The 23,636-nt window shown below is 42.6% G+C and overlaps 2 protein-coding genes across 2 annotated transcripts in view; one reads left to right on the top strand and one right to left on the bottom strand.

Moving 5' to 3' along the window:
* nbeab (neurobeachin b) overlaps window positions 1–23,636 on the bottom strand; it is a 166,413-nt gene that overhangs the window by 31,854 nt on the left and 110,923 nt on the right. Inside the window, exons 40-43 of the mRNA XM_078098576.1 lie at window positions 20,575–20,711; window positions 1,274–1,391; window positions 1,075–1,177; window positions 288–403 (exon numbers count right to left, since the gene is read on the bottom strand). Of these exons, the coding sequence (XP_077954702.1) occupies window positions 288–403; window positions 1,075–1,177; window positions 1,274–1,391; window positions 20,575–20,711 (474 nt within the window). The remainder of the gene's footprint in view (window positions 1–287; window positions 404–1,074; window positions 1,178–1,273; window positions 1,392–20,574; window positions 20,712–23,636) is intronic.
* On the top strand, window positions 16,625–20,129 carry mab21l1 (mab-21-like 1). Its single transcript, XM_040170919.2, has one exon. It carries the CDS (start codon window positions 18,161–18,163, stop codon window positions 19,238–19,240), a length of 1,080 nt encoding a protein of 359 aa, XP_040026853.1. The 5' UTR covers window positions 16,625–18,160; the 3' UTR covers window positions 19,241–20,129.

The raw sequence follows: 23,636 nt of genomic DNA, 5'->3' as shown, positions 1-23,636 counted from the left end.
TTCGACAAACCTGAGGCAACTTACAGTATGTTTTCAGTGCCACTGACACGTACAGTTTATTGGTTGCGATAGCAAAACTTAGAGTAAGTCTCACTTAGATAATAGATAAATAAATCACTTTTAACTGCTTGGGAATTTTGATCAAAAACAAATCACAATCCATCTATTTAATTGATGGCTATGAAAAAGATAATATTGTCTGTCATTTCCATATCTTGAGGCATTTCAAAACAGAGATGATAGTTTCTCTTGGGAAAACAGTATTGTAAAGCAATAGGAGGCCTTACCTGATATGGTGTTGAGAAACATAAGGTACTCAAAGTTGGAGATCTCTCTCCTCTGCCAGCGCTGGGTCATGTTTGAGGATTTAAAGAGCTGCCGAGGGGTGGCCAGGGAGATGCGCCTGGAAAGTAAAGATTTAAAAAACAAATAAGAATAAAGAAGGCTGGTGTTGGTTACAATAATATGAAACCTATACTCTTGGAAATGAAAAAAAACAGAGGTTGTTAACTATATGCAATGATTGGCTTCACTGCAGAAAACTGGTACAAGAATGATGACATTTAATAGCTGGTAACCAGCTCTTTGTCTTGCACATCAGTCTTTGAATATGGACATATGGGAATGAAAAGCCGGCACAAAAGGTCAAGCTGCAAATTAGAATAATTACAGCAACCAACACAATAGCGTTCTTAAATACAACATTTAGATTTAATGAAAGGTATGTTAATTTACTATGTGTTGATTCAGGATGGTTTGCGTCACGTCCACTGTGTGCTTGTTTTGTAACGGTGTATAAATGGGCCCGTTAGCATCACGAAAGTGGTCAGTGCCCTGGCTGCCGCTCTGCTGTATAGAGTCTTCTGACAGAGAATTAGGTCAGTTCAGTCAGGGTCAATGCACATCCACTTCAATAAATGGACCAATGGGACTTGAAATGACTCTGCTGCAGGCCAAGCAGCAGAGATGCTCAAACACACAAGAGAGACGGGGTAGCATCAGCTATGAAGGAATTACACACTTGGAAGGATTAAATAACACTGAATTCATATTCTTTTGGCATGTATGACCCACCTGGCCTGTGGAAGTCCATAGCTGGTACCAACTCCCACTCGAGGAAGACTGTAAACCACTTTCTTTACTGTGGCCTGGTCGGGAAAGTTGAACATAACTGATGCTGTGGGGGGAGAGATAACCTTTAGCGATGAGCAGGAAGAGAAGGAAGAGAAGAGAAGCTCGGACTTGAAAAGCTGTAATTGGCTCTTCAACTCACTTCTGTTGGCCATGAAGATCTCCATTGCTGTGTTCTGCAGGAGGTAGCGTCTAGAGAATACCGCCCGAATCTCACTGAACATCCACTTCCCATGTAAACCCTCAGTGTATGCTAGAACCTGGACGGGCAGAGAGAGAGAAGAGAAATGCTGCGTTTAGAATACCTATTTAAAACCAGTCAGGTTAGACGTGTCCAGTTGGTTCAATGTTGCATATGATAAAATAAGAATCACACAGTTCGAACTCGCTGTATTATTGTGTAAGGTTTCTCTCTTATACTGCAGGCAAGCTGTTTGATTGTGATATTAATTTTTTAAATGATTAGCGTAAACTAAGCCATTGGTTTTCTGCAAGATGTAAACAAAAGCAAATCGGTGAAACAATTGTGTTTTCCAGACTATATTAGATGAAATGATAGTAGATGGACACGATGGACACATAATCTGAGCAAATGTATTCAATCAAATCGGAAAATAAGTATCCGATCAGTACCAGTTCATTCATTCTTTTTTTTGTGTAACAACGCACAACAAGCCCATTTTCTACATAATATAAAACGCTCTACAGATTCATTTTGCGTGTTTCACACTTTTTGTGTGGTCAAAAAGGACCCCCTTGGATAGTGACATAAATAAATCAATAACAACCACCATGCCAAGAAGGAGAGAAAGTAGACAAAGGATCATTAGTTTATGCAGCGCCACTGGGACTGCAGGCCCACATATAAAACAAAGACAGTTGTTCTGACAGGTGAGAATGGTCCCCTCACACACCCCCCTCCCTTTTTCCTTCTCACTTCCATCTGACTGAACAATTTTGTCCAACAGTGTGAGCCGAAAAGCAACCTTATCAACTCCCCGGGTTATAATCACACATCGGTTCAGTTCAGAGTGTGTGTGTGAGGCAGAATAAAGATATAACGCTATAGTAAGAAGATGAGGCAATACGGTACATCAGTGTATGTGCGCGTAGGTGTCTTTATGTGCGGGTGCGTGTGGGGGTGGTTGAGGTGGAGTAGGGTGGGAGGCCAGAATGAGATGTTTGGCTGGGTTAGGTCTGATGCTAATGCTCATTTAAAACAGTGACAGGCTGGAAGAGTGCAGCAACGAGCCGGGCTGCCTTAATTTCTCCCTGGAATAGCTCGTGCTCGACCTCGGTGCCACATCCAAAATCTCTGGAGCTCAATTAAAATTGGATTAGGTGCTGGATGCTGGATGTGCAACATAGCATCTCTGGTGCTCTCCTCCCGGTAATGCCCTGCCTGCCACCTCTGCAACCCACCCCAACTCAAGCAGTTGTCATAGAGACAGAACGGCCCAGCAGAGTGCTGAATGGAGAGTGGAGGGGAGGTGAGATGTAGGACGGTTGTGCAGCTGTGGATGCAATGTTGAGGGCCAGAACAGCTCAATAGGAGGCAGGGCGGCTTTTATCCCCTCTGAACCCGCCCCTCTGCCAGATGTTGTGAAAGTACGTTTTCTGAGTGCAATACAAGTTATGCAGATATGCATATTAGGAAGGGTACATAGCTATCAAGGCAATTACTGGCAGTTGTTTAAAAACATTAGTTGTTTAGATATTTAAAGACTTTCACTATGGTTTATATTTCAAAGTCTAAATATGAAAATGTATACAGTAAACACATTAAGCCTTTATAGGAAGCTGATTATCAAATATAATATTCCTTTAGCATTGGCTGTTTCTTGTTACCCAGCCGAAGTGAACGTTTTGCTGCTGTGACAAAGTGCAGGCCAAAGGGCTGGCTGTCAACAAAAGAGAGGCTAAAGAGGAGAAAAAGGAGCGGATTTCAAACAGCCCAGATCAAAAAATTTGTCATAACAACAAGGCTTTGGTCTAAACCAACAGGCGGGGGCCTCTGTAGACTTGGAGGTTTGACAAAGCCCAGCCCTCATTTTTGTGAGACCCAGCTGTAAAAAAATGCCATTTAATGAACCTGTCTGCTGAAGCTGTCCCCTGCCTGTCAGAGGTGTCAGCTAGTGACAAGCGCTGGGGACGGCCGCCTCCAGTCACAGACAGGCCTGCCAGCTGGAGACTTCGGCCCCAATCTAATCACGCCACCAGGAAGGAACCGGCGCTCTGCTCTTGGTCTGTCACGCTCAGAGCTGGGGGAGCAGCGAGGGGGCGGGTGGAGGGGGTCTAGCATGGCCGACGAGTGCAGCCTTTTGTTTCCACACAGGTTCCCCCCCCCACACGCTGGCTCATTAAGAGCCAGTGGCGCATGCGCTGCTCTGCCAGCTGCAGGGAAATACACCACTATGGCATAATGGCCATAATGCAATTTTACATCTCTGTCCTCTCGTCCCTTTATTCAGCTTCTCTTTCTTCCCTGATTTGACAGAGGGCGGGCTGCATTCTGCCTGCCTCCACATCCAAGGTGGAGAACGGGGAGAAATATTGTGACAGATGAGATGAGAAGAGGCAAAGGTGACACCGGCGTTTAGACTGAAACTCATTCATGATAGTCTGCAGATACTGAAATTGAGCACATCATGGTTAAAACTGATGAAATGGATTCAAATAGTATCTGACTGCTGAATTCCTGAGACACTATGACAGAGTTATTAATAAATCTAACGAAGAATTTTCTATAATACCTGATGCAATTTTCTCCCAGATGGGGAAATACGATCCCCCTTCAGTCAGTTTATACAAAAACAGCCAAATAATATAATTCAATGAGACCTCCAAGCCAGCATGACTGATATATTTATATGAGCCTGAGGAGCACTCTGACAACCTGGTATCACGGCACCTCGGTGGCACTCATCTAAGATTTGTCTAATAGGCTTCCACTACAAGTGCAGGCGGCCGCAGAGAACAGCGAAGAGGAAGAATAAGGGGAGGATACGAGAGGCAGTGTCATTTTGAGTAGTATGACTACTCCCCCGGGAGCGAGAGGGATGGATTTCACACATGGCAATTTGGAGGATCAGCAGACACTGCTTATACAGTATCCAATGGCTGACCCCAAGCAATATGGGCCAAATCTGAAAAGAGGTCGAGCAGTCGGAGAAAGCAAAGCGAAATCACAAAGCCTGGTAACAGCAAGAGGTGAGAGCAACTCTCAGCCCAGTGGGAGACTAATGTCAGGTATAAACAAAAAGGGGGACTGTGTCTCAAAATTATAATTATATATATATATATATATATATATATATATATATATATATATATAAAATAACTTAACGGCCATTCCGACAAATACTTATTTGCGCGTTAACACATTTTTTTTTTACAAGAAATATTTTACACAACTGCTAATGTGTAAAGGGAATACTGCTACTGCAATACACTACTTTTGAATTGTGCAATGACAGAAAATGCAACTAATCCCAATTAGAAATTCTAATCGTTCCCCAGCACTATTTTTTTTTTATTCAGAAGAAAAAGGAGTGTTTCTGGAAACAGATGTGCTGTTAAACATATAAAGGGGTGCATGGGTGTTTTTTAATGTAATAAAAGGAATAAGAAAATGTATTTTTCTATAACTTGTGAACTGACGCTTTAAAAAGGTAAAACATAAGAAGAAACACAATGTATATGATCTCCCTACAAAGGACCAAGGTGCTCCATGCACTTTCAAATTAAGCTTTAATCATATCAAAATGTGCAATTTTATAGTTGTCTGACCACGACATGCACAAATTCACACTTCTTCAGCTTTAATCCTTTTTCCATCCTGCAGGATTTATGCCTGTGCATGAAAGCTAGTCTCTCATCTGATCCACCATAAACTTGACAACTGCTATGAAATGTAGAAATCAAAGTTCTAAAAAGATTCACCAGTCTATAAAGTAAAAAAAAAAAAAAATCAGCATTCCTCTTGGCTCCTTACTGTGAGAATCATATCTCAACTTCAATAAAGTAGCAAGCTCCTAATGCAGGTATTGGGGGGAAAACAAGATACAGATTTGCATAATCAGTGTCACTATACATTTGGGTGGTAGCTGGAGTGTGGCAAGATGACACAGCTCGGGTGCACTGGCAAGACCAGTGGGATAAAGGAGATGAATATGCATTAAATATGCTGGCAGTTCACTGCCCCAAATGTCCAGCCAAGTTTGTCAATAACATTTATGTCAGGGACGGTATTTCACGCATATTAGCGGGCCCTGCAGCGCCGTCTTCAACAGCGACATGGCGGGACAGGTGGGAGGGGCCGTTGTCCTAGTATGCAATTTCTTAAGAATCAGGGTTCTTCAAACATTCTTATCTCTCATATCCTTCAACCTTAAAATATAAAGCCTCTGGAAATGCAATGAAAAAAAAAATTGTTACTCAGATCTTCGGTTCCCTGCAGGGATAATAAGTTTGGCATCGAGCCGCATGGTGCCTGCATATGGCTTCTTTAAGGATAGACAAAACACAAAGTAAGATTTACAAATTTACAAAGATTTACAAATACAGCTATACACAGTCCATACATACAATTGCAACAGGAAAAAAAAAATCATATTTCATTGATCTAAATGAAACTATAAACCATATTTATGTATTTAGTAGTTAGTCAAATGTGCATTCACACACAATTAGAATCTCGCACATGTAGTTAGTTACGTGCATGTGTTGATTACAAGGGCATGTTCACACTTTTACCCTTTGCAGTGTAGTAATGTATAATATGCTTATTTAAAATAGCGCTAAAAAGACATTTTGAGAAGATCACCACAGAAATCACAGCTTTGTGGATCATATTCCTGGAGGATTTGACATGATTTCAATATACAATGGTCCTTTTTTCCCCAATGGAGTTTGTTGCTGTATGCATTTGATGTGATCTTTTCACTTTTATTAAAACACCACCTACAGTTTGAGAGCTTTGGCCTCTCTGTGGCTATATTAACTACTTTATGTTTTTCTTATGGTGAAGAGGTCATTTAAAATTCAAGTATTTTTTTCCAAAATATACATGAACTCAGTGAGCACATCATCCAGATGAACAGCTTGAGGATGCCTTCGCTAAGGAGCTTGATATGTGGTCTTCTCAGCAAGTTTTTCCTAATGGGACCTTTTTCAGGCATTTGTCAGCCTTAAGATGACTGAAATCTTCCTGGCGCGGGTACCCGCTTCCTCTTGCTGCCACTGAAAGTGCCAAGCTGATCGCTTTGAATCCCACTTTGCTTTTTTTGGGGGATTTTTTTTTTTCTGTGCCAGTGCGTGGGAGGGATAGGGACTCAGAGCAACGCAGAGAAGAAGATAAAGAACGAGACGAGGATGGAAAGGCAGAGCGAGAGAGGACGGGAGGGACAGAGAGAGCAAGTGGTAAGACGAGAGGGCCTGATGAGCAATGAGCGCCTCACTCGTCCTCAATTAATCTTGTCTCTCTACCTTCGCTTTGCCGCTTCCCTCAGCACCAATGCAATAACGACAACCTCATCCATTATCCTTTTATCCCCGTTATTCAATGGGAATTGGTTAATAACATGTTACAGAATTGCCCTCCTTTGTATAATTCTTTCTGTCATTCACAGTATATCATCTGGAAAACACACAGCCCCCCGTTCGGCTGGACGCTCTTTGAGGATTATTGTGGGCGACACCTTCGGTATGCAGCCAGAATCTGGAGCATCATTTTTTCAGGCATAAAGTGGAATTACTCTGACTCATCTGTCATTGCCAAAAGCACAACAAGCCATTCAGGCCAAAGCAAAAGGTGGAACAGGTTCTTATCAGCTTCACTGAACGAGAGGGCTTGTAAATGTATGCTAATGAGGGCCTTTTGTCATCCAGGCTCACCCCCTTGGGGCTGAAGGGGGCTTGCAGGGGGATGATAATCTGACTGTTGAGTGCACTAGATAATTTGTAATTTATCCTCATGTAATTGTATAGTTTAAATCTTTTTACCAATGCTAATCCTGGGTTACGAGTAAGTGTCTTAACCATGCCTGTGGTTCTTAGCGGCACTGGTTAGCATGCATGGGACCCTTTCTCATGAAATCCTGTAGGAGGAGTGTAGCACTGATATAATTACTCTGACTTTGTGAATCCTCATATCGTTCTGATCCACCTTAGCAGGCAGGCAGAAAGCCGAGCTAGCAGCCTGCGGGTACGGGAGACAACTCACAAAAAGGGTGAAAACATTGTAGCAGGGAAGAATGCGCTTTCCTTATTTCTGTCAAGAAAAGACGATGGAGTAGACCAGGGAAATTGACCGAAAGGAGAAAAAAGCACAGGAGGGGCGGCTTTGCCGTCCAGTGGGATTCCAGGCTGTCTTGTGTGCCAAAGCCGACAGCCCCTGACAAGCTGCTTGGCGTGTTGTAATTTGACTAATTACATTGGATTAAACCATATTAATGCAAGCTGTTTTCTCCAGGGTCACTGACCCACCCAGTGTTCCCCTTGCTAGTCTCCCCCAATCTGGTGTAGCCGGAATATACACTGGAAAGAAAGAAGCCTCTTTGTTTCCTCGAGAGTATGATACTATGAACATGTATCTATATCCCTGACATTATTATTATAATGGGAAAGTGTGTGTCTCAAAGCATCCTCGGCGGATGGCTGTGAGATTCAGACTGCACTTTCCTGAGGCGCATCATCACACGATTCTTTGAAAACAAACCAAATCATGTGCCATGCTTTATCTCCCAGTTCACAAAATGTTGGGGGGGGGGCGGGCTCTGCAACAACAGATCAGTAATGAGGTACTGTTTTTATGTGCAGTTGGGTCACAAAATTGTTTTGCAGGAAGAATCGAGTGTTGCAATCCATAGTAAGAATAAATAATAAAGGACACATATCCGTTTTTAAAAATGAGTAGATTGGTCTTTAGAAAACCACAAAGAATACTTTGCACAAAGAAAGAGGGAAACAAACCCTCATTTGCATTTGCAAAAGTCCAAAATGAAAGCGGGGAAATGAGCCATACAATATGTGTGTTTTAATACAAGTGCTCTCCCAATTGTACCAAATCAATTTGAGTTTCACACAATGCAGAGGCAGCTTCACTGTTTGTATGTGCTCCTCTCCCTTGAACATGGTGTAATAGTCTCAAACCAAGCGATATAAAGAGAGAATACCAAAGGGGCTTACAGCCTTGGTTTCATGAAACATTTAGGCAAAAGTTCCAAGGGCTGAGAATGATGAAAGAAGGTAAGCTTGAAAATAGGCTTCTGGGATCCACAGCCCTTATTGTACAGAAGTCACATCGAATTAACACTGAGGGCCATTTGCAGCCTTTCTTCTCCTCGGCTTTTCAGAACGGATTAAGCTATGAAAACTACTACTAACTCACCTATTAGGCACTATACTCACCCAGTCTCCTCTTTCCCTTTGAAAGTCAGTGAATGGGCTCCACAAAATGTTTGCATACTTGAAACAAAGGAAATCTTATTTATTTTTTCATGTACTCCCATATGCACCAATCCCTGTAATTTCTAATGCTTACTCCCTCATTTACATATTTAAAACAATTGCCATGCTAGAACCCAATTATTCATGATTTTGTGGATACTAAAAACGTTGGCCTGCATTGAACCAAGTATTCTGAGAGAGTTTTCACACTAATGAAAGGCCAGTATTCCAGTATGGCCAGCGCTCTCAGCCTTCTCCGTCTCTCAATGTCTCTTCAAAAGAAGTGCAGGGAGTGCATGAATTGTAATTATGGCTCCTAACAGGATTCAAGGGCGGCCAAATGATGGCACTTGAGAATCAGGACGTGTGGAGTTAAACGGTTTTCAGAGACTCAAAGCTCCCCAGCATGTGAACAAACCCACAAAGGCTGAACGCGTCCACTTCTAGGGCCTTCCTACCCACTTTTCCTCTCATAGGCAGAGATTAAAGATCAACCAAGGCCCCTTTTAAGGCCCATATATCCTTTGTGCATTATTACTAGCATTCGCAGGTGTACGAAGGGTTACAGTTTTCCAGGTAAAATACTGAAACCAAAAACAAGAGATTACCAAAGTGTTAAAGGCTGTATTATGTTGATATGAATAAAAATCAGTGAAAAGATGTCATGTACTAAACCCTTAGCAGAAATTCAAGGCACCTGAAGGGCATATGTGGGGGAAGCAAATGCTTGTAAGGGATCAGGTAATTGGTACCACCTGAGAAACCAACCGCAGTGTCAGATTATCTCCCGACCTCGACTTCAGAATAACGGAAAAGATCATCTGTGCTCCCCAGACAGTTTCAATGACTCACCAGGGCACAAGACCCCGCAGTACACATTAAAGAGACCAGCCTTCAGTCCGGCCCAATCCAACTTCAGCCCCTTCCTGCTGCCCAAAGGCGTCCGAAACGAAACGGCAGCGTGAAGTCCCCATGCATGACCCTTAATAAACTCCTAATTGGATTGAGAGCATCTAAGGAGAAAAATTCACCGTTGTTCATTCAGCTGAGATTTTCTCCAGCATTCCTTCCAGTAGTTTTCCTCGCCAACAATAACATTCAAAATCAAGTCACTGAAAACTTTCTTTTTTTTCCCCTTTTCAAAACAAGACAAGATTTTCCAAAAAATGGGAGTGTAGGCAAAACCTTTTTCACCTTTTCTTTCAACGCAAAGGACTATTTGATTTTCACAGGGGCAAAGTGACAGCCTGAAACAAAGCCCAACCTCGGCCATTGTGTGGCCTTTCACTGTTGTAATGGTCTTAAAATGGCTACAAGCAGGGCCGTATTCAGTGGTGAGCGGGCTGCTCAGCTCCCTTCTCCATGTGGGAGACAATCTCTGCACCGAGCGGGAACCCTGAGGCCGGCCGATGAGCGAACGAGGGGTCGAGTTCACTTATAGCAGCGTTTCACTATCGACGCCTTAACCCAGGAGTTCTCAACACATTTCCATTAATTACAAAAAATAAATAGTACCATAACAACAATGTCAATCAAGTTAATTAGAGAAAAATAGCATAATGACAATAATTACAATAATATCTCATTAAGAAAGAGAATGAGAGACAGGGGAGAATTAATAGCAGACAGGTGTACAACACACCGCAATTATGGAACCTGAAATTAGTTCACTGCCTCAAGGCAAACAGGGGAGAAAGGGAAGGTTGTAAGTGTGTGTTGGGGGGAGGTGGTGGGGGGGGGGGGCGGGGGCGGGCTGGTTTCAGAACTATACTGGGAGTAGGACTGAGAGAGAGACTCACTGAGGAAAAAAAAGAATATCAAATAAGCAAACAAAAATGTCTTAAATGTGTAAATTAGGAGGCAAAATAAGAGGGAAAAGCAGCTTTTCCCTGCAGACTAGTGCCTCAGATGAGAAGGGAGCAGCGAGACGTGATCAAGGGGAGCCACGGAGCGGTGCGGCAGGCGTCAAGATGAGCACTCAGCTAGCGAGTGGCAGCTTCTCCTTTTCCAGTCAATCATTCATTACAGAGCCAAGTGCTGCGGAGGAGTGCCTCCTCCTTTTGACCTATCATATTACTGCCTCTGTAAACTCCTAATCCTCCCTTCTTTAGATGGTGTCAACATCCGACATGCTATCCCCCTGCTACTGCACGCAGACACCTCCCAAGCCCTGCCAAGACTGCAGATTTGACACTAATAAAATCATTTGAAAATCACCAGGGCAGAACGCCACGACTTTATTCATCTTTTAGGTGCCGTCGGCCTTTTTCCGCTTGTTTTCGTCGTTGAAAAAAAAAGAAGAAAAAAAATTAAAATATGATTCAGAAAATCCATTCACTAATTAGTTAATCCATCTTAATTGTTACTTAGATTCCAGTGAGCAACACTATCACCGTCTGACTTGCGTAGTCTTTCTTTGTCTGGTCAGAGTGGCTTGGTTGTTTTTCGCCTTGGGGCTGTTCCTGAGCAGGTGGAACGCCTCGAGGCGGAAACCTGCACATCAGCACTTCTTCGTCCATCATGACTCTTTCATGGGGAGCCCGTCTCCGGAGCGTCTTTACTGCCCTGTGAGATGACTACTATAATGAGTCCAACAGATGAAAGCCCAGCAGGACAAAACAACTTTCCCAAACACGCTCGCTCGCTCGCGCACTCGCACACACACACACACACACACACACCGGGGGTTTCAGCTATCGGGGACCTGCTGGGTAAATGTTGTTATTCAGTTAAATAAAAGATTCAGAAACCAAGCATCTGTGTTTTGGTAGTGCACCAAAAAGGAGCCTTGGAGTGGGTGATTATGAATATGTCCTCCATAAACAAACGCGCACAATGTGCAGAAGGGTCCCAATTTACCAATACACGATACACGACAACAGCACGGATTTCAGATGGTTCGGGATTCAGCTGTGTGACACTCGCAACGAAACCGGTACATACGAGTGAAAGCCAGTAAGTTTCGTAATGACTTACGTTACAGCAAGTATAAGGACAACTTGCTTTCATAGTGTGGGATCTGATCATGCTCATGTATATTTATATATGTGTAAATATATATATTCTCAAATATATATATAAATTGATGTGATAAACCGTGTCACGGTAGAGACACATATACCACATAACACGGTTTGAGGGATGTTAATTACCATATAAAATAAGCAATTGGCCGCCTGGCCCATATGTCCCACTTCTTCAGCGAGGAAGATGGAAATGAAGTGGGGTGGACTTGATTGTGACATGCTCTCCGTCTGTGCTCCACAATGTGTGGCTTTGCCAGTTACAGACTAATATTCAGCACAGCTCAACCCCACCAGAACTAATGAAAGTAGACAAAATGTCTCTGCTGCCATCTTTGTCTAGCATCCGCTCAGGGTGAGCCTCCCTCTCGCTCTCCCTCCTTTCCTTTTCACCTCCCCTCTTTCTCCTCGCTCTTGAAGGGAGGGTGACAGCGGCATAAAATGGTGGCGTGCAAATGTGCCTTTCCATGTGGCAGCAGTGTGGGGGTTACAGGCCAGGCTGAGGCCAGCGCCATCAGCAGTGTGTGGCTGTTGCTTTGAACAAGTTGGACGGCCGCCATGGTGGATCAGGGCCGAGCCGATGAGACACCAGTGGTTGCAAACAAAAAGCTGCTCAATATCCCAAAAAATCCATAAGAAACTTGTCATTTTGATTAACGCATATAGATTCCCCTGATTAAAGTTGACATATAAATATCACTCCAAGTACACGCATGCAGAAAACTACCGAACAAAGCAAATTTGCTTCACCCAGTAATTTGTGGTTCAGTCATTGTGGGAGTCGTCTGAGGCCCAGAGGACGACGAAGCAAGGGGATAAATCACAGAGTGAAACAAGGCAGACTCCTCCGATTCATTAATGGAAATGATCTGTCAATATGCTGGAGTCAATTCACACGTGTCAGCTGGGCTCAACACACAATGGGACAGCCAACTTATGAACTCCCGGCACCACTCCGCTGAGTCCATAAAACAACTGGCATCGCCGCTGGGGAGCACCCCGAGACACCGCCCTCTTGCACAGACCACCAGATGACACAGATGGGGCGAAACCAAACAAAGACGAGACCCCCCTTTGTACAAAGAGGGACCCCTTTCAAAAGCCATTCATGCAACAAATTGGGGAAATCTGGCCATGCAACACTCTGGGTTTGCTCTTTTATTAGCGTAGGCCTTACGTCACAGTAAGAGAAATTAGATTTATGGCTCTCTGCTACAAAGGAGGTTCAAACCAAGTCCCCAAAAACATTTTTTTTTAAAGCCATGTTAACCAACAACAGTTTAGCTACGTTAACCAGCAACAGCCTGTTATTTCGTACATGAGCCACAGAGTAACAGGCCATTTATCTTTCCACCAAAAGTTGCCAACTTGCACAATAATGACCAAGGAAGAGCTAATAAGGAAAACTAAACATGAGGGCGATGCTGATCCTTGCTCCGACTAGAGCAGTTTACCTTAAACTACTTTTCCAACATGACACATTTTCATTTAAAAATCCCCGTGACACACCTACAAGCAACTGTGAGTTGATGGTGTTTTTTATTATTTGTTCACTGCATTGGTTTGATCACGACATATTAATAGCTTTTCGTAATAGAGGTTATCGTCTATTGATGTCAGTCACAGGTACTATAGGGGACTCCATTTTATGCCAGCAGCATCAGGCTTTAGTACTTTTCCAAGGCAGCCCGTCAGTTGCTTCCATGTAGGTCATTAAATATATGCACAGGCTTTCTCTTATTAGGCCTTGTGCCTTTTTTTTCTTGTTCTTTCTCAGCTGCACACCCGTGCTGCTGCAGCAATCTGCATAGAGGGACATTTGTCATCATTAGCCTTGCTCTGACAGTTGGCACCCGGCACTTCAGATCTCCAGAACTGGCAATTATGAGACCTTCATCCCTTATTTAGACAACATTGCCTAATTTTATCACAGGCCTCAGCAGCAGCATTTGATTACAGCCCCAAACCAAGAATATGCCACAGATTCTTTCACTACATGTGTTCTGTACTTCAATGTACTCCTACTCTGAGACCATTCAACACGTGGGAGAGAACTGCGTTCAGTTAATCTGAGATTTAAAATCTGACGTATAAAACACGGGGGCTGCACGGAGCGCTGTAGATGAGCATCATGGGGTCAGTGGGCAGATGATTACAGCGCCCACCTTTAGATGGCAGACATCTCACAGACATTAAGATTAATCACAATGCTGCTAGTGAATGGGAGCCTTTTTACGACAGAAGGGATGGCAGTCCCGAGGTTCCCTTTGATAAACAAAATGGTAAATTAAAAACATGTACATATTTACACAGAAAACCAATACATCCTTTTACAATCCAAACACTACCGATTTTGTAGAAAATAGGAAATAACTAAAAAGTAATAATTACCCAGCCGCAGTCCAGCCCCAGTTTTCATGTTTACATTTCATGTTTGACATGTCTAAAAAAATAAAGTGTTATACTGTGTGCTTAATAAAACAACTGGAGGGCATTGTACCAGCACTAAACTGCTTAGCTAAAGATTGGACTGAAAACAATGCAGGCACGTTTTTTCCTTTTGTGAAGAATACCAGACATTTACTGGATTGTTACTTTGGCAAACAAAACAGACTTGGATTTTTCCTAAATTCATGCAAATACATGCATGTAATTTATCAGGAAGGCTGACAAGCGTACCATATTGCGGAGGGGAAGGGGGGGAAGGGCCAAATGAAGCTGAGACAATCATTTAAGTTTCATAATTTACCTCTCCGTCTGATAAGTTTAATGTTTTCCGGGTGTGTATGTGGCATGGTTGAGATGGTGAACCTGTTGAGGTGGTCACTAAGGGTCTCTGAGAGCCATTGGCAATGTGGTCCAGCGTCCTGACTTCTCCAAAAGGAGGGTACTATTACACAGTGGATAGTAAAAAAAAAACAATGGACACAATCCAAAGGGGGTCCTCAGTGAGGCTGCGGGCCCAAAAATTAACTGGCCTCCTACAGAGACACCATATTGCTTGGAATAATAATGTTCTATTATTAAAAAGCTCGATGACAATTTAATTTGTGACAGATGAAATTATAGGAAATGTGTCAACATGAGAGGCTATCCCATGAGATTAAAGTATAGAATTTCTCACAATTTGAGAGCCAGTGTTTATGTCACTTCTCTGAAGTGTAACTGCTTTTAATCTGATTTAAATAGAAATATGTCATCCTATTAAGTCCACTTAAGTGACTAAATCTGCATATTAGCTTGGGCGCTCACTGGTAGACTTCCTCTGAATGGAACAGGGCTTCAGAAAACTAAATGACCCCCAAATATTAATGAAAAATCACCCAGTAGACCTTATTTGTTCTTGTGTAATAGGATCATCAGAGTCAGAAAATGCCATCCATAATTATGATCCAAGTCAAAGGATTGTTGGTCATGAAGGTCTTGATCCAGCTTTAAATCGGCTAAATGCTATAATAACAGATTGATTTTGTAGTCTTGGGTAAATTGAAACTTCATAATTCTTACAGTAAAACCTTTTGTTTATACAACACGGATGAAGCCAAAGATGGCGAGTCTCTTTCAAAATATTACCATATTTAATTCTTAACACAACATACTGTTTTGCACATACAATAAAGGTTATTTTAACAATTTGTATATTAAATACATATGTGTTATTTCAATGCTATTACTAATTTGTGTGAATACAGCATAAAGCCTGGAAGATTAAATTTAAAATAAAGCGACATATAGTAGAATATCATTTCAGGTCACTCCTGTCCTAAGTGGTGTCATCAAAAGGCATTTCAGCCATCAGACAAGCACCATTGACCTTATGGCCGGCCATGTTAACAGGACGATCAGTCTTACTAAGAAAGGAAAAAGAAAAATGGAGGAGGAAAAAAATGAATAAGTGTAGAGGCATGCTCTGGAAACAAAGAGGCCTTGAAAACAGGGTCACATGCTCGTGCGAAATTAGGGGAAGTAGAAGTCACTGTATTGATTTACACCATCGTGCATACATTTGGCAGGGTCAGAAATAGGCCTGTGCTGGAATCACAGCCCCATATATCACACTGGAGGGCCTCCAATAGCCTAGCGGGATGTCGAATGGAGAAACAAAGCTGGTAATGTTGTAATGGTATGGATGGATATTGCTAAGAAGATTTGATTGTCTTAGCAAGACCTGACAACTGCTGGCGTCTTGGGACTGCAGAGCAGGTTGAGTTACTCCTTGCAGCCACACGCTTTGGATTAAGAGGTGATCATCACAATGAGACCCTCTCCTTCTATAGCAAATACATATGGCCAAACGCAAGAGGTGGAACTTGATTTGGAGATATCTCCAGGAAAGTGAGGCTGGTCTGTTTTCAATAAAAGGCAAGTACCTGCTGAGTGCCACAGACAGTGAAGTGAGAGGAAAGACTATCAAAGCCTCAAAGGGCAAGAGGCTTTGAGTTACCTCTCACCACATGAAAACACTCCATTATTTGGTCTCCAGAAATGATATATTACACACACACACAAAAATAGACATCTTTTTTTCGGTTCTATGAATTTCTTTTAGACTCAAATGTGACGTGTCAACCATGTAGACATAATTTCGTAAATTCATTTAAATTAATTAATTTTTGTAAAGGAAAAAAAAAACAAGGAACAAAAAGATGCTACTTCTTGTCTTTAATTTCTGCCTGGTAACAGTGTGAAATGAACACTGGCTACTGGCAGTGGGTCCGAGACAGAAGGTTGTGCTGATAATGGGAGTCACCTATCTATCAGGGTCCTTCCCACACACACGCCACCTCCCGCTCAGCCGCATGCTTGTAGCGAGACGGAGCTGACGAGTGCCAGTTTGCCCTCATAATGTCTGGTCGTATGTAGTTCTGATAGAGCAGAGATGAATGTAAATGTCTTTGTGTTCCTTATGTGATCCGTGCAGCTCTATCTTTTAGAAGTCCTCTTCAAAGCATGAGCTGTACCTGGTGAGATGGAGTGCCAGTGCAATGAGAGCCAGAGAGGATGTATGGCAAGATCTCTTTATTTGGAATCGCTGATATCAGACCAACGTGTGCCTTTTTTTCTCTGATTTTAACATTACAGCTCTTCTTCTTGTTGCTTGTATCTTAATCTTGTTGTTTAAGAAAAACATTTAATTAACTACAACATTTTGTAAGATATCAATGTGATCCAGCAACATGAAATTATTAATATTTATTGTGAAAGCAAAAACAACTTCAAAATTACAAGCATTTTCAAAATAATCTACATTACATTCATTTTAGTTTTGGCAGATTGACAACCATTTATATATAATATTCATTAGTATATTGGTTAGTGTGGTTTTGAGCCATGCAATAAATAATTAAATAGACCTACTGTATATTGTCAGAAAAAAAAAAGTTTATTCTAATGTACATTACAAAATACATGAATGCAATAGCTGCGTATGGATTTGTTACCTATGCAATAGGCTTGTGCAATAAACGAGTAAAAACAATCTGCACGGTAAAATCAGCTCGAACTGTAAACTCAAGATATGAACTATTATCGCAGCCACGATAATGATCCCGTCAAACAGAATCACAATGCAAAACATAAATAGCAGATACGGTGTTAATCTCCCTCAAATAAGACCGTTACCAGGCTGTTCGATTAATTGAACCAACCCTGAAACGTCTCGTTAAAAAATATTTTCATAATTACAACAGTGATTTCACAACAGTCTGCTTCAAAAACAAAACGCAAAAATGAGACAAACTCAATTTATAAATAAAAATGACATTTTTCTTGAAAAAAAGAAAATATTCGAATAATATGTCCAACTTAAATTCCGTAAACACATAAATACTTAACACCTACTGTTTCATACATGATTCAATATAGTGGACTTAAAAGCAGCAGATAGAGTCCAAGGAAAGCAACGCAGTGAAATTGCTGTTTTTTTCCCCCCTCCTCTCGAAATACGTAGATGTACTTCCGCTCCTCGATATACTGCTCCTACCTGTACTTTTTACTCGTATATAGCACCCGGGGAGGAATTTGTTTTCGATAAACTGGGAAGCGGTGACGCATCAGCTGGTGATTGGACGTCTTGGGTTTCAACTCCTCCCTTATAATAAAGAGTGTGTGTGCGTGTCTCTCTCCGGTTGTAAAACACAGCAACGCCGGGTGTCTGCGTCTGGAGGGAACACTCCACTCTGCGCAATTACGCGGACTCCAAACTGGCGCGGTGATCAGAGAGAAACTAAAAAAAAAAAAAAAAAGGTATTCTTCGGGCGACTGAACCTCACAACGCTAGAAATGGACTTCTAAACAGGGCCGCCCTGACAGATCGGAGGACTTGCATCGTGCACTTCAATGCGGTTTTGCGGCACAGCAGCAGCGCATGTTATGATATGATTATAACGCATGTGCTCTGAGCGCTGCTTTAAAATAGTTGTCTTATAAATAGACGCTTTTTTTTCTTTTTAAATAGCGTTCTTTCTTCTCTAAAATTGGCTCCCATACAAACAGCCGCGTTGGATCCCTCGGCTTACTGCGAGACTCCGGTGTACAACCCGGATCTCTGCCCAAACATGATAGCCGCCCAGGCAAAGTTGGTGTACCACCTCAACAAATACTACAACGAGAAATGCCAGTCTCGAAAAGCCGCCATCTCCAAGTCCATCCGGGAGGTGTGCAAGGTGGTGTCGGATGTCCTGAAGGAGGTCGAGGTGCAGGAGCCGCGCTTCATCAGCTCCCTCAGCGAGATGGATAATCGCTTCGAGGGACTGGAGGTCATCTCGCCCAACGAGTTCGAGGTGGTGCTCTACCTCAATCAGATGGGAGTGTTCAACTTCGTGGACGACGGCTCTCTCCCGGGCTGCGCCGTGCTCAAGCTCAGCGACGGCCGCAAGAGAAGCATGTCCCTCTGGGTCGAGTTCATAACGGCCTCGGGTTACCTCTCGGCGCGCAAGATCCGCTCGCGGTTCCAGACGCTGGTGGCGCAGGCGGTGGATAAATGCAGCTTCAGGGACGTTGTCAAAATGGTCGCCGACACGAGCGAGGTGAAGTTGCGCATCAGGGACAGGTACGTGGTGCAAATCACGCCGGCTTTCAAGTGCACCGGGATCTGGCCGCGGAGCGCCGCGCACTGGCCTCTCCCGCACATCCCCTGGCCGGGACCGAACCGGGTGGCGGAGGTCAAGGCGGAGGGTTTCAATCTGTTGTCCAAAGAGTGCTACTCCCTGAACGGCAAGCAGAGCTCGGCGGAGAGCGACGCCTGGGTCTTGCAGTTCGCCGAGGCCGAGAACCGGCTCATCCTGGGCGGGTGCAGGAAGAAGTGCTTGTCGGTCCTCAAAACGCTGCGCGACCGTCACCTCGAGCTGCCCGGGACGCCGCTGAACAACTACCACATGAAAACTTTGGTTTCCTACGAGTGCGAGAAGCACCCGAGGGAGTCGGACTGGGACGAGAACTGCCTCGGCGACCGCCTCAACGGGATACTATTGCAGCTCATTTCGTGTTTGCAGTGCAGAAGGTGCCCGCATTATTTCCTGCCTAATTTAGACCTTTTTCAGGGGAAACCTCACTCTGCTCTAGAGAATGCGGCCAAACAGACCTGGCGACTGGCGAGAGAAATACTGACCAACCCCAAAAGCTTGGAGAAACTCTGAGGTAAAAAATAATAATAATAATAATAAAAAATGCGTTAGTTTACCTCGTCTTAAAACGTTGTGGTGAAAACGGCCACAGCGAGCTCTTAAAACGTACAGAAAAATACTACAACCCATTTGTAAAGTCTTTTAAGGTGAAATGCGACTGTCCTCTGTTAGGGTTTGGACCAAGCCGGTTTCAAAATGATTTTTATGACAGTTGAGTTTTCCAATTTACCCCCGTGCGTCCTTTTGGTGGTGTCGATATTTAGCAGATTTAAATTATTCCAACATTAATTCAGGAAGCCACCAGTGGTTTATTTTCTCTCCATGCCACATGGTTTCCTACATTCTACATTTCCTTAATTAAATGCTTTAAAATAAAGCAAACTGACAAGCCTTTGGAAAAAAAAAGTACAAATACGCATATGTACATTTTATACTGTAAATATATTCATAGATTGTGATTCAAGTGGTCTGCAAATTGTGAGTGTTGTTCTGTGACACGTAAATAGGATCCACCTGTTTAAATCTACTTCTGAACTTTATATTTTTCTGTTAGACCCGTTATTAATTTATACTTGCATCAGTGGTAGTCTGACATTGTCTAATTTTTGAAAGTTTACATTTTGATAGGCGTACAACATTTGCCACATTGAAAACATTCCATCTATTTACTTGAATTATTATTTAAAGTACTCGGACATGTTTGGTTGTTGTTGATCCCTACCATGCTTAGGCCTACATGAAAAAAATGATAACATACATATATATATATATAAAGTATATATATATAGTACAGTTTTAATTGAAAAAAATGCACTTGAAATACACTGGATTATAACATCTGTGATCTGTTTTTTTCTGTTTTGGATTTAATTTAAAGAGCTAATAAAACAAGCTGTTTTTATATTCGTGTCCCATTATGGTTTTCTCAAATGTGTTTTGGACAGTAGGCCTAATGCCAAGCAATAAGATTACAAATGGATCTTTTATTTTGGGAACCCCTCCGACCAGTTTGCTTAAATCCTAATCACGCAATGTGCAAGAAATGTGCGTGCATATACCTGCACGGCGAAAATAAAAAATGCACACAAAATGCATTGGGTGTAAACACATGCAGTGGAATTAATTACAATAAAACCCATAGCACATGCCATTTAATAAAATCAGGACAGGGCACGTCGTGCAGGCTTAGTCCCACCTGCGCGTTTTCGTTTTCATTGTGCTTTTAAAATACAAATATCGGCGAGTTTCAGTGAAAAGAAAAAAAACAATCCCAAGGATCTAAACCCTTCGGAAGCCAAAGTGAGAGCTTTAAACGCGGGCTGCACACGTGCTTACAGGTTACTTACCTTTGAGTCGACCCTTCTGAAGGCGGGGTCATCCTCGTCCACCTCGAAGTAGATTTCAGTGGTGGTGATGGACAGAGTCCCCCGGGCCACCAGGAGGGGTGCAACGAGCTGGGCCGGGCTGCTCAGGACCACTGGGCCTACACAAAGTTAGGAACACACAATAGAATGAAAGGTAATATTTATGTTGAACTAATAGAGGCGGATAACACACATCGTGATCAATGTGGTACCAACGCTCTGCTTGCGCCACACTGTACCGCCACATGGTCAGGGAATAAAAACGTGTGTTCATGTCGATTATCCAAAAAGATTTCATCGTGAAAGCCCCGTAAAAGTCTAAATGTGGACACCACTATGGGAGGCCAGAAAACAAAGGCATTTGAACCGGTTTTTGTCATAACGCATAAATGCATTGGAATGGGAGTTGAGCCTGATGGCTTCATGACGGCATCTGATCGAAGCGCCAACAGCCATCGGTATCAATAGACAAATAAAACGAATCCTTTGCATATAGTAATAAGACCATAAAGCGCTTTGCACGGCGGTTCTGAAACAGGAATTTAGGTCACTGATACGCAGGCTGCTCCAAAACAAGACGCCCGACAAAGGGACTCGCACATAAAACAAAATAAGCTGTTGTTTTACTTGCAGCCACACAACGGTTAAGACAGGAAGGAAAACAAACTACCAGCTCGTTCACAACTTTTCAGCAATTAAAAAGGCGGCTTTGTGACCCGGCCAGCTGATAGTGATCACGTCTGTGTACTACCCCCCCCCCCCCATCCCCCTCTTCCTCCTCCGCCTCATCCTCCATGTTCTCGGGTCCGTGTCGCTGCGCAGCACCGTCACAGTGCGTCGGTTTGCTCTCGAACGAAAGCTCTCGGAATCGGGATATTTATCGATCCCTTAAACTCCAAGGAGCCACTTGGACGTCTCATCAATCTTAATCTGCGTTCCTCGGCCAATTATAGCCGATAGTGTTACAGGAATACTGGTGGTTTTCTCAGCGTTGCTCGGGTCCATTAACGGTGATCCGGATCTGCTGATGCTATCAGAACACGCTGCTTACACGCTTCTTACGGGGGGTGAATACAGTTGCAATCCTTTTATTGGATTTTTTTTTTTTTTTTTTTTACTGCTAATAATGTTCACTGCAGTCTATTCACAAAAGAAGAACAAGTAAATACGTTTCAAGCGTTCATTTGCTAGCCATTAAGAAATATGTAATGTAGCAATTATTTTGGTGAATTGAGGAGAGCGTCTTTATTTTAAATCAAAGCTTTAAAGTATCAGCCTATTTACCTCTTACTAAAAATAACACTTCCAGGGCTGAAGGGCTACAAAGAGAGAAAGACACCAGCCTGAAGCATTAAACCACAGCATCCAATGCTCATGTGGAGGAAGAGGATTAGGCAGTAATCCCTCCGGGATTTTTACATAATTAGGCTATATGGTATTAAAATGTTTACACAAGCATAATGAAATTAAGGGCAAGTTACACACACACACACAAATATATATATATATATATATATATATATATATATATATATATATATATATATATATATATATATATATATATATATATATATATATATACATACATACATACATATACTGTTGGCTATTTTAACAGGACGGACAATAAATATTTAGCAAATCACCAACAATTTAATAAAGTAAGGTGTGGTGGGAGTTTGGGAGAACTGCTGAGGAGATTATATCAACTGGACAGAGAGCTTTATACATAATGAGGAGGAATAAGCGAAATGGGTTACTTGCCCACCTGAGCACTATCATTCACTTTCAAACAAGTGCATGTTGACTTATACATGTAAACACACACACACACACACACACACACACACACTCACACACACACACACACACACACACACACACACACACACACACACACACACACACACACACACACACACACACACACACACACACACACAGCTGTAGCCATTATGTTGAGTATCTGCAGTGGTTTATGGTTCATTTGGGAACCGAAGCCGTGGTCTCTCTTCTCCCCGTTTTCAAACCAAGCAGTTCTCTTTCAACAACATCTAGTACAAGTTTGAGAAAATCTGTTCCACAGATTTATTAAGGCTGAAGCATAATTTAAAAACATGTACATAAGATAAAACATATTTGTATATTTAGTAACAATTATAAAGTGAGCATGGCTGTTTTGATACTATTTGCCATGGATATTCAGAAAAGAAAAAACACCTGTCTTGCTGCATCTTATTTTCCTGAGATTACCCATCCAGAACCGGGAAAACCCAACACAACATTTATGCAAACATGTCACCACTCACGGGATCAGTAATGTGAATGGGGACTAAAATGGATACAGAAAGACTAAATCAAGGCAGAAGAAAATGGTTGTGGCTGCTAAACCACACAGTCATTCTGCAGACAGTATATGTGCATATAAAAGGCAAATTTAATGCAAGCCCTGACAGCATTTTCAATGTCTACGGGGGAGCAAAACTAATCATAGGTTCAGTTATCACAACAGCCTGGGCCCTGGAGTGCAGGCAACGCCCCTTTGGCACCAGCAGCATTCACTGGCCCAAAGGCTGGCAGGAGGAGCCCTGTTGTTGACAGGGATCTAGTCCCAGATCTCTCATTAGGGCCGTTCATGCCTGAGATTAGACACAGGCCAAACACACACGGTGCATCCAACCAACCCGCATCTTACAATGTGAGGGAGCTCCCCTATTGGTAAGAACATGAACTCAACATAGATATATAAATAGATCTGTATCTTTATACTAAAATCCAGCACTTATTCCGAAAGGGCAAATATCAAGATATGCTAATTTTAAATATTACAAATTTTAAGCATTTGTTTTGTACCATGTCATTATTGTATTTTGGCGCTTCCGATTGGCCGTGGAGTGTTGGGCTGCCTGCTGGCACGGGGACAAAGAGGAGGGGTCAGCGTCCTCCTCTGAGATTCATCTGTCGGGTCTTAGAGGGGATTTCACTGCTCAGCATCGCCCTGGTTTAGCCTGAGCCTCATAAACTGAGCAATCATAACTACA

Source organism: Gasterosteus aculeatus, chromosome 1 (genome assembly GCF_964276395.1).
Source record: "Gasterosteus aculeatus chromosome 1, fGasAcu3.hap1.1, whole genome shotgun sequence".
Classification (NCBI taxonomy): Eukaryota; Metazoa; Chordata; class Actinopteri; order Perciformes; family Gasterosteidae; genus Gasterosteus; species Gasterosteus aculeatus.
This window is presented reverse-complemented; position numbering and strand designations above follow the sequence as displayed.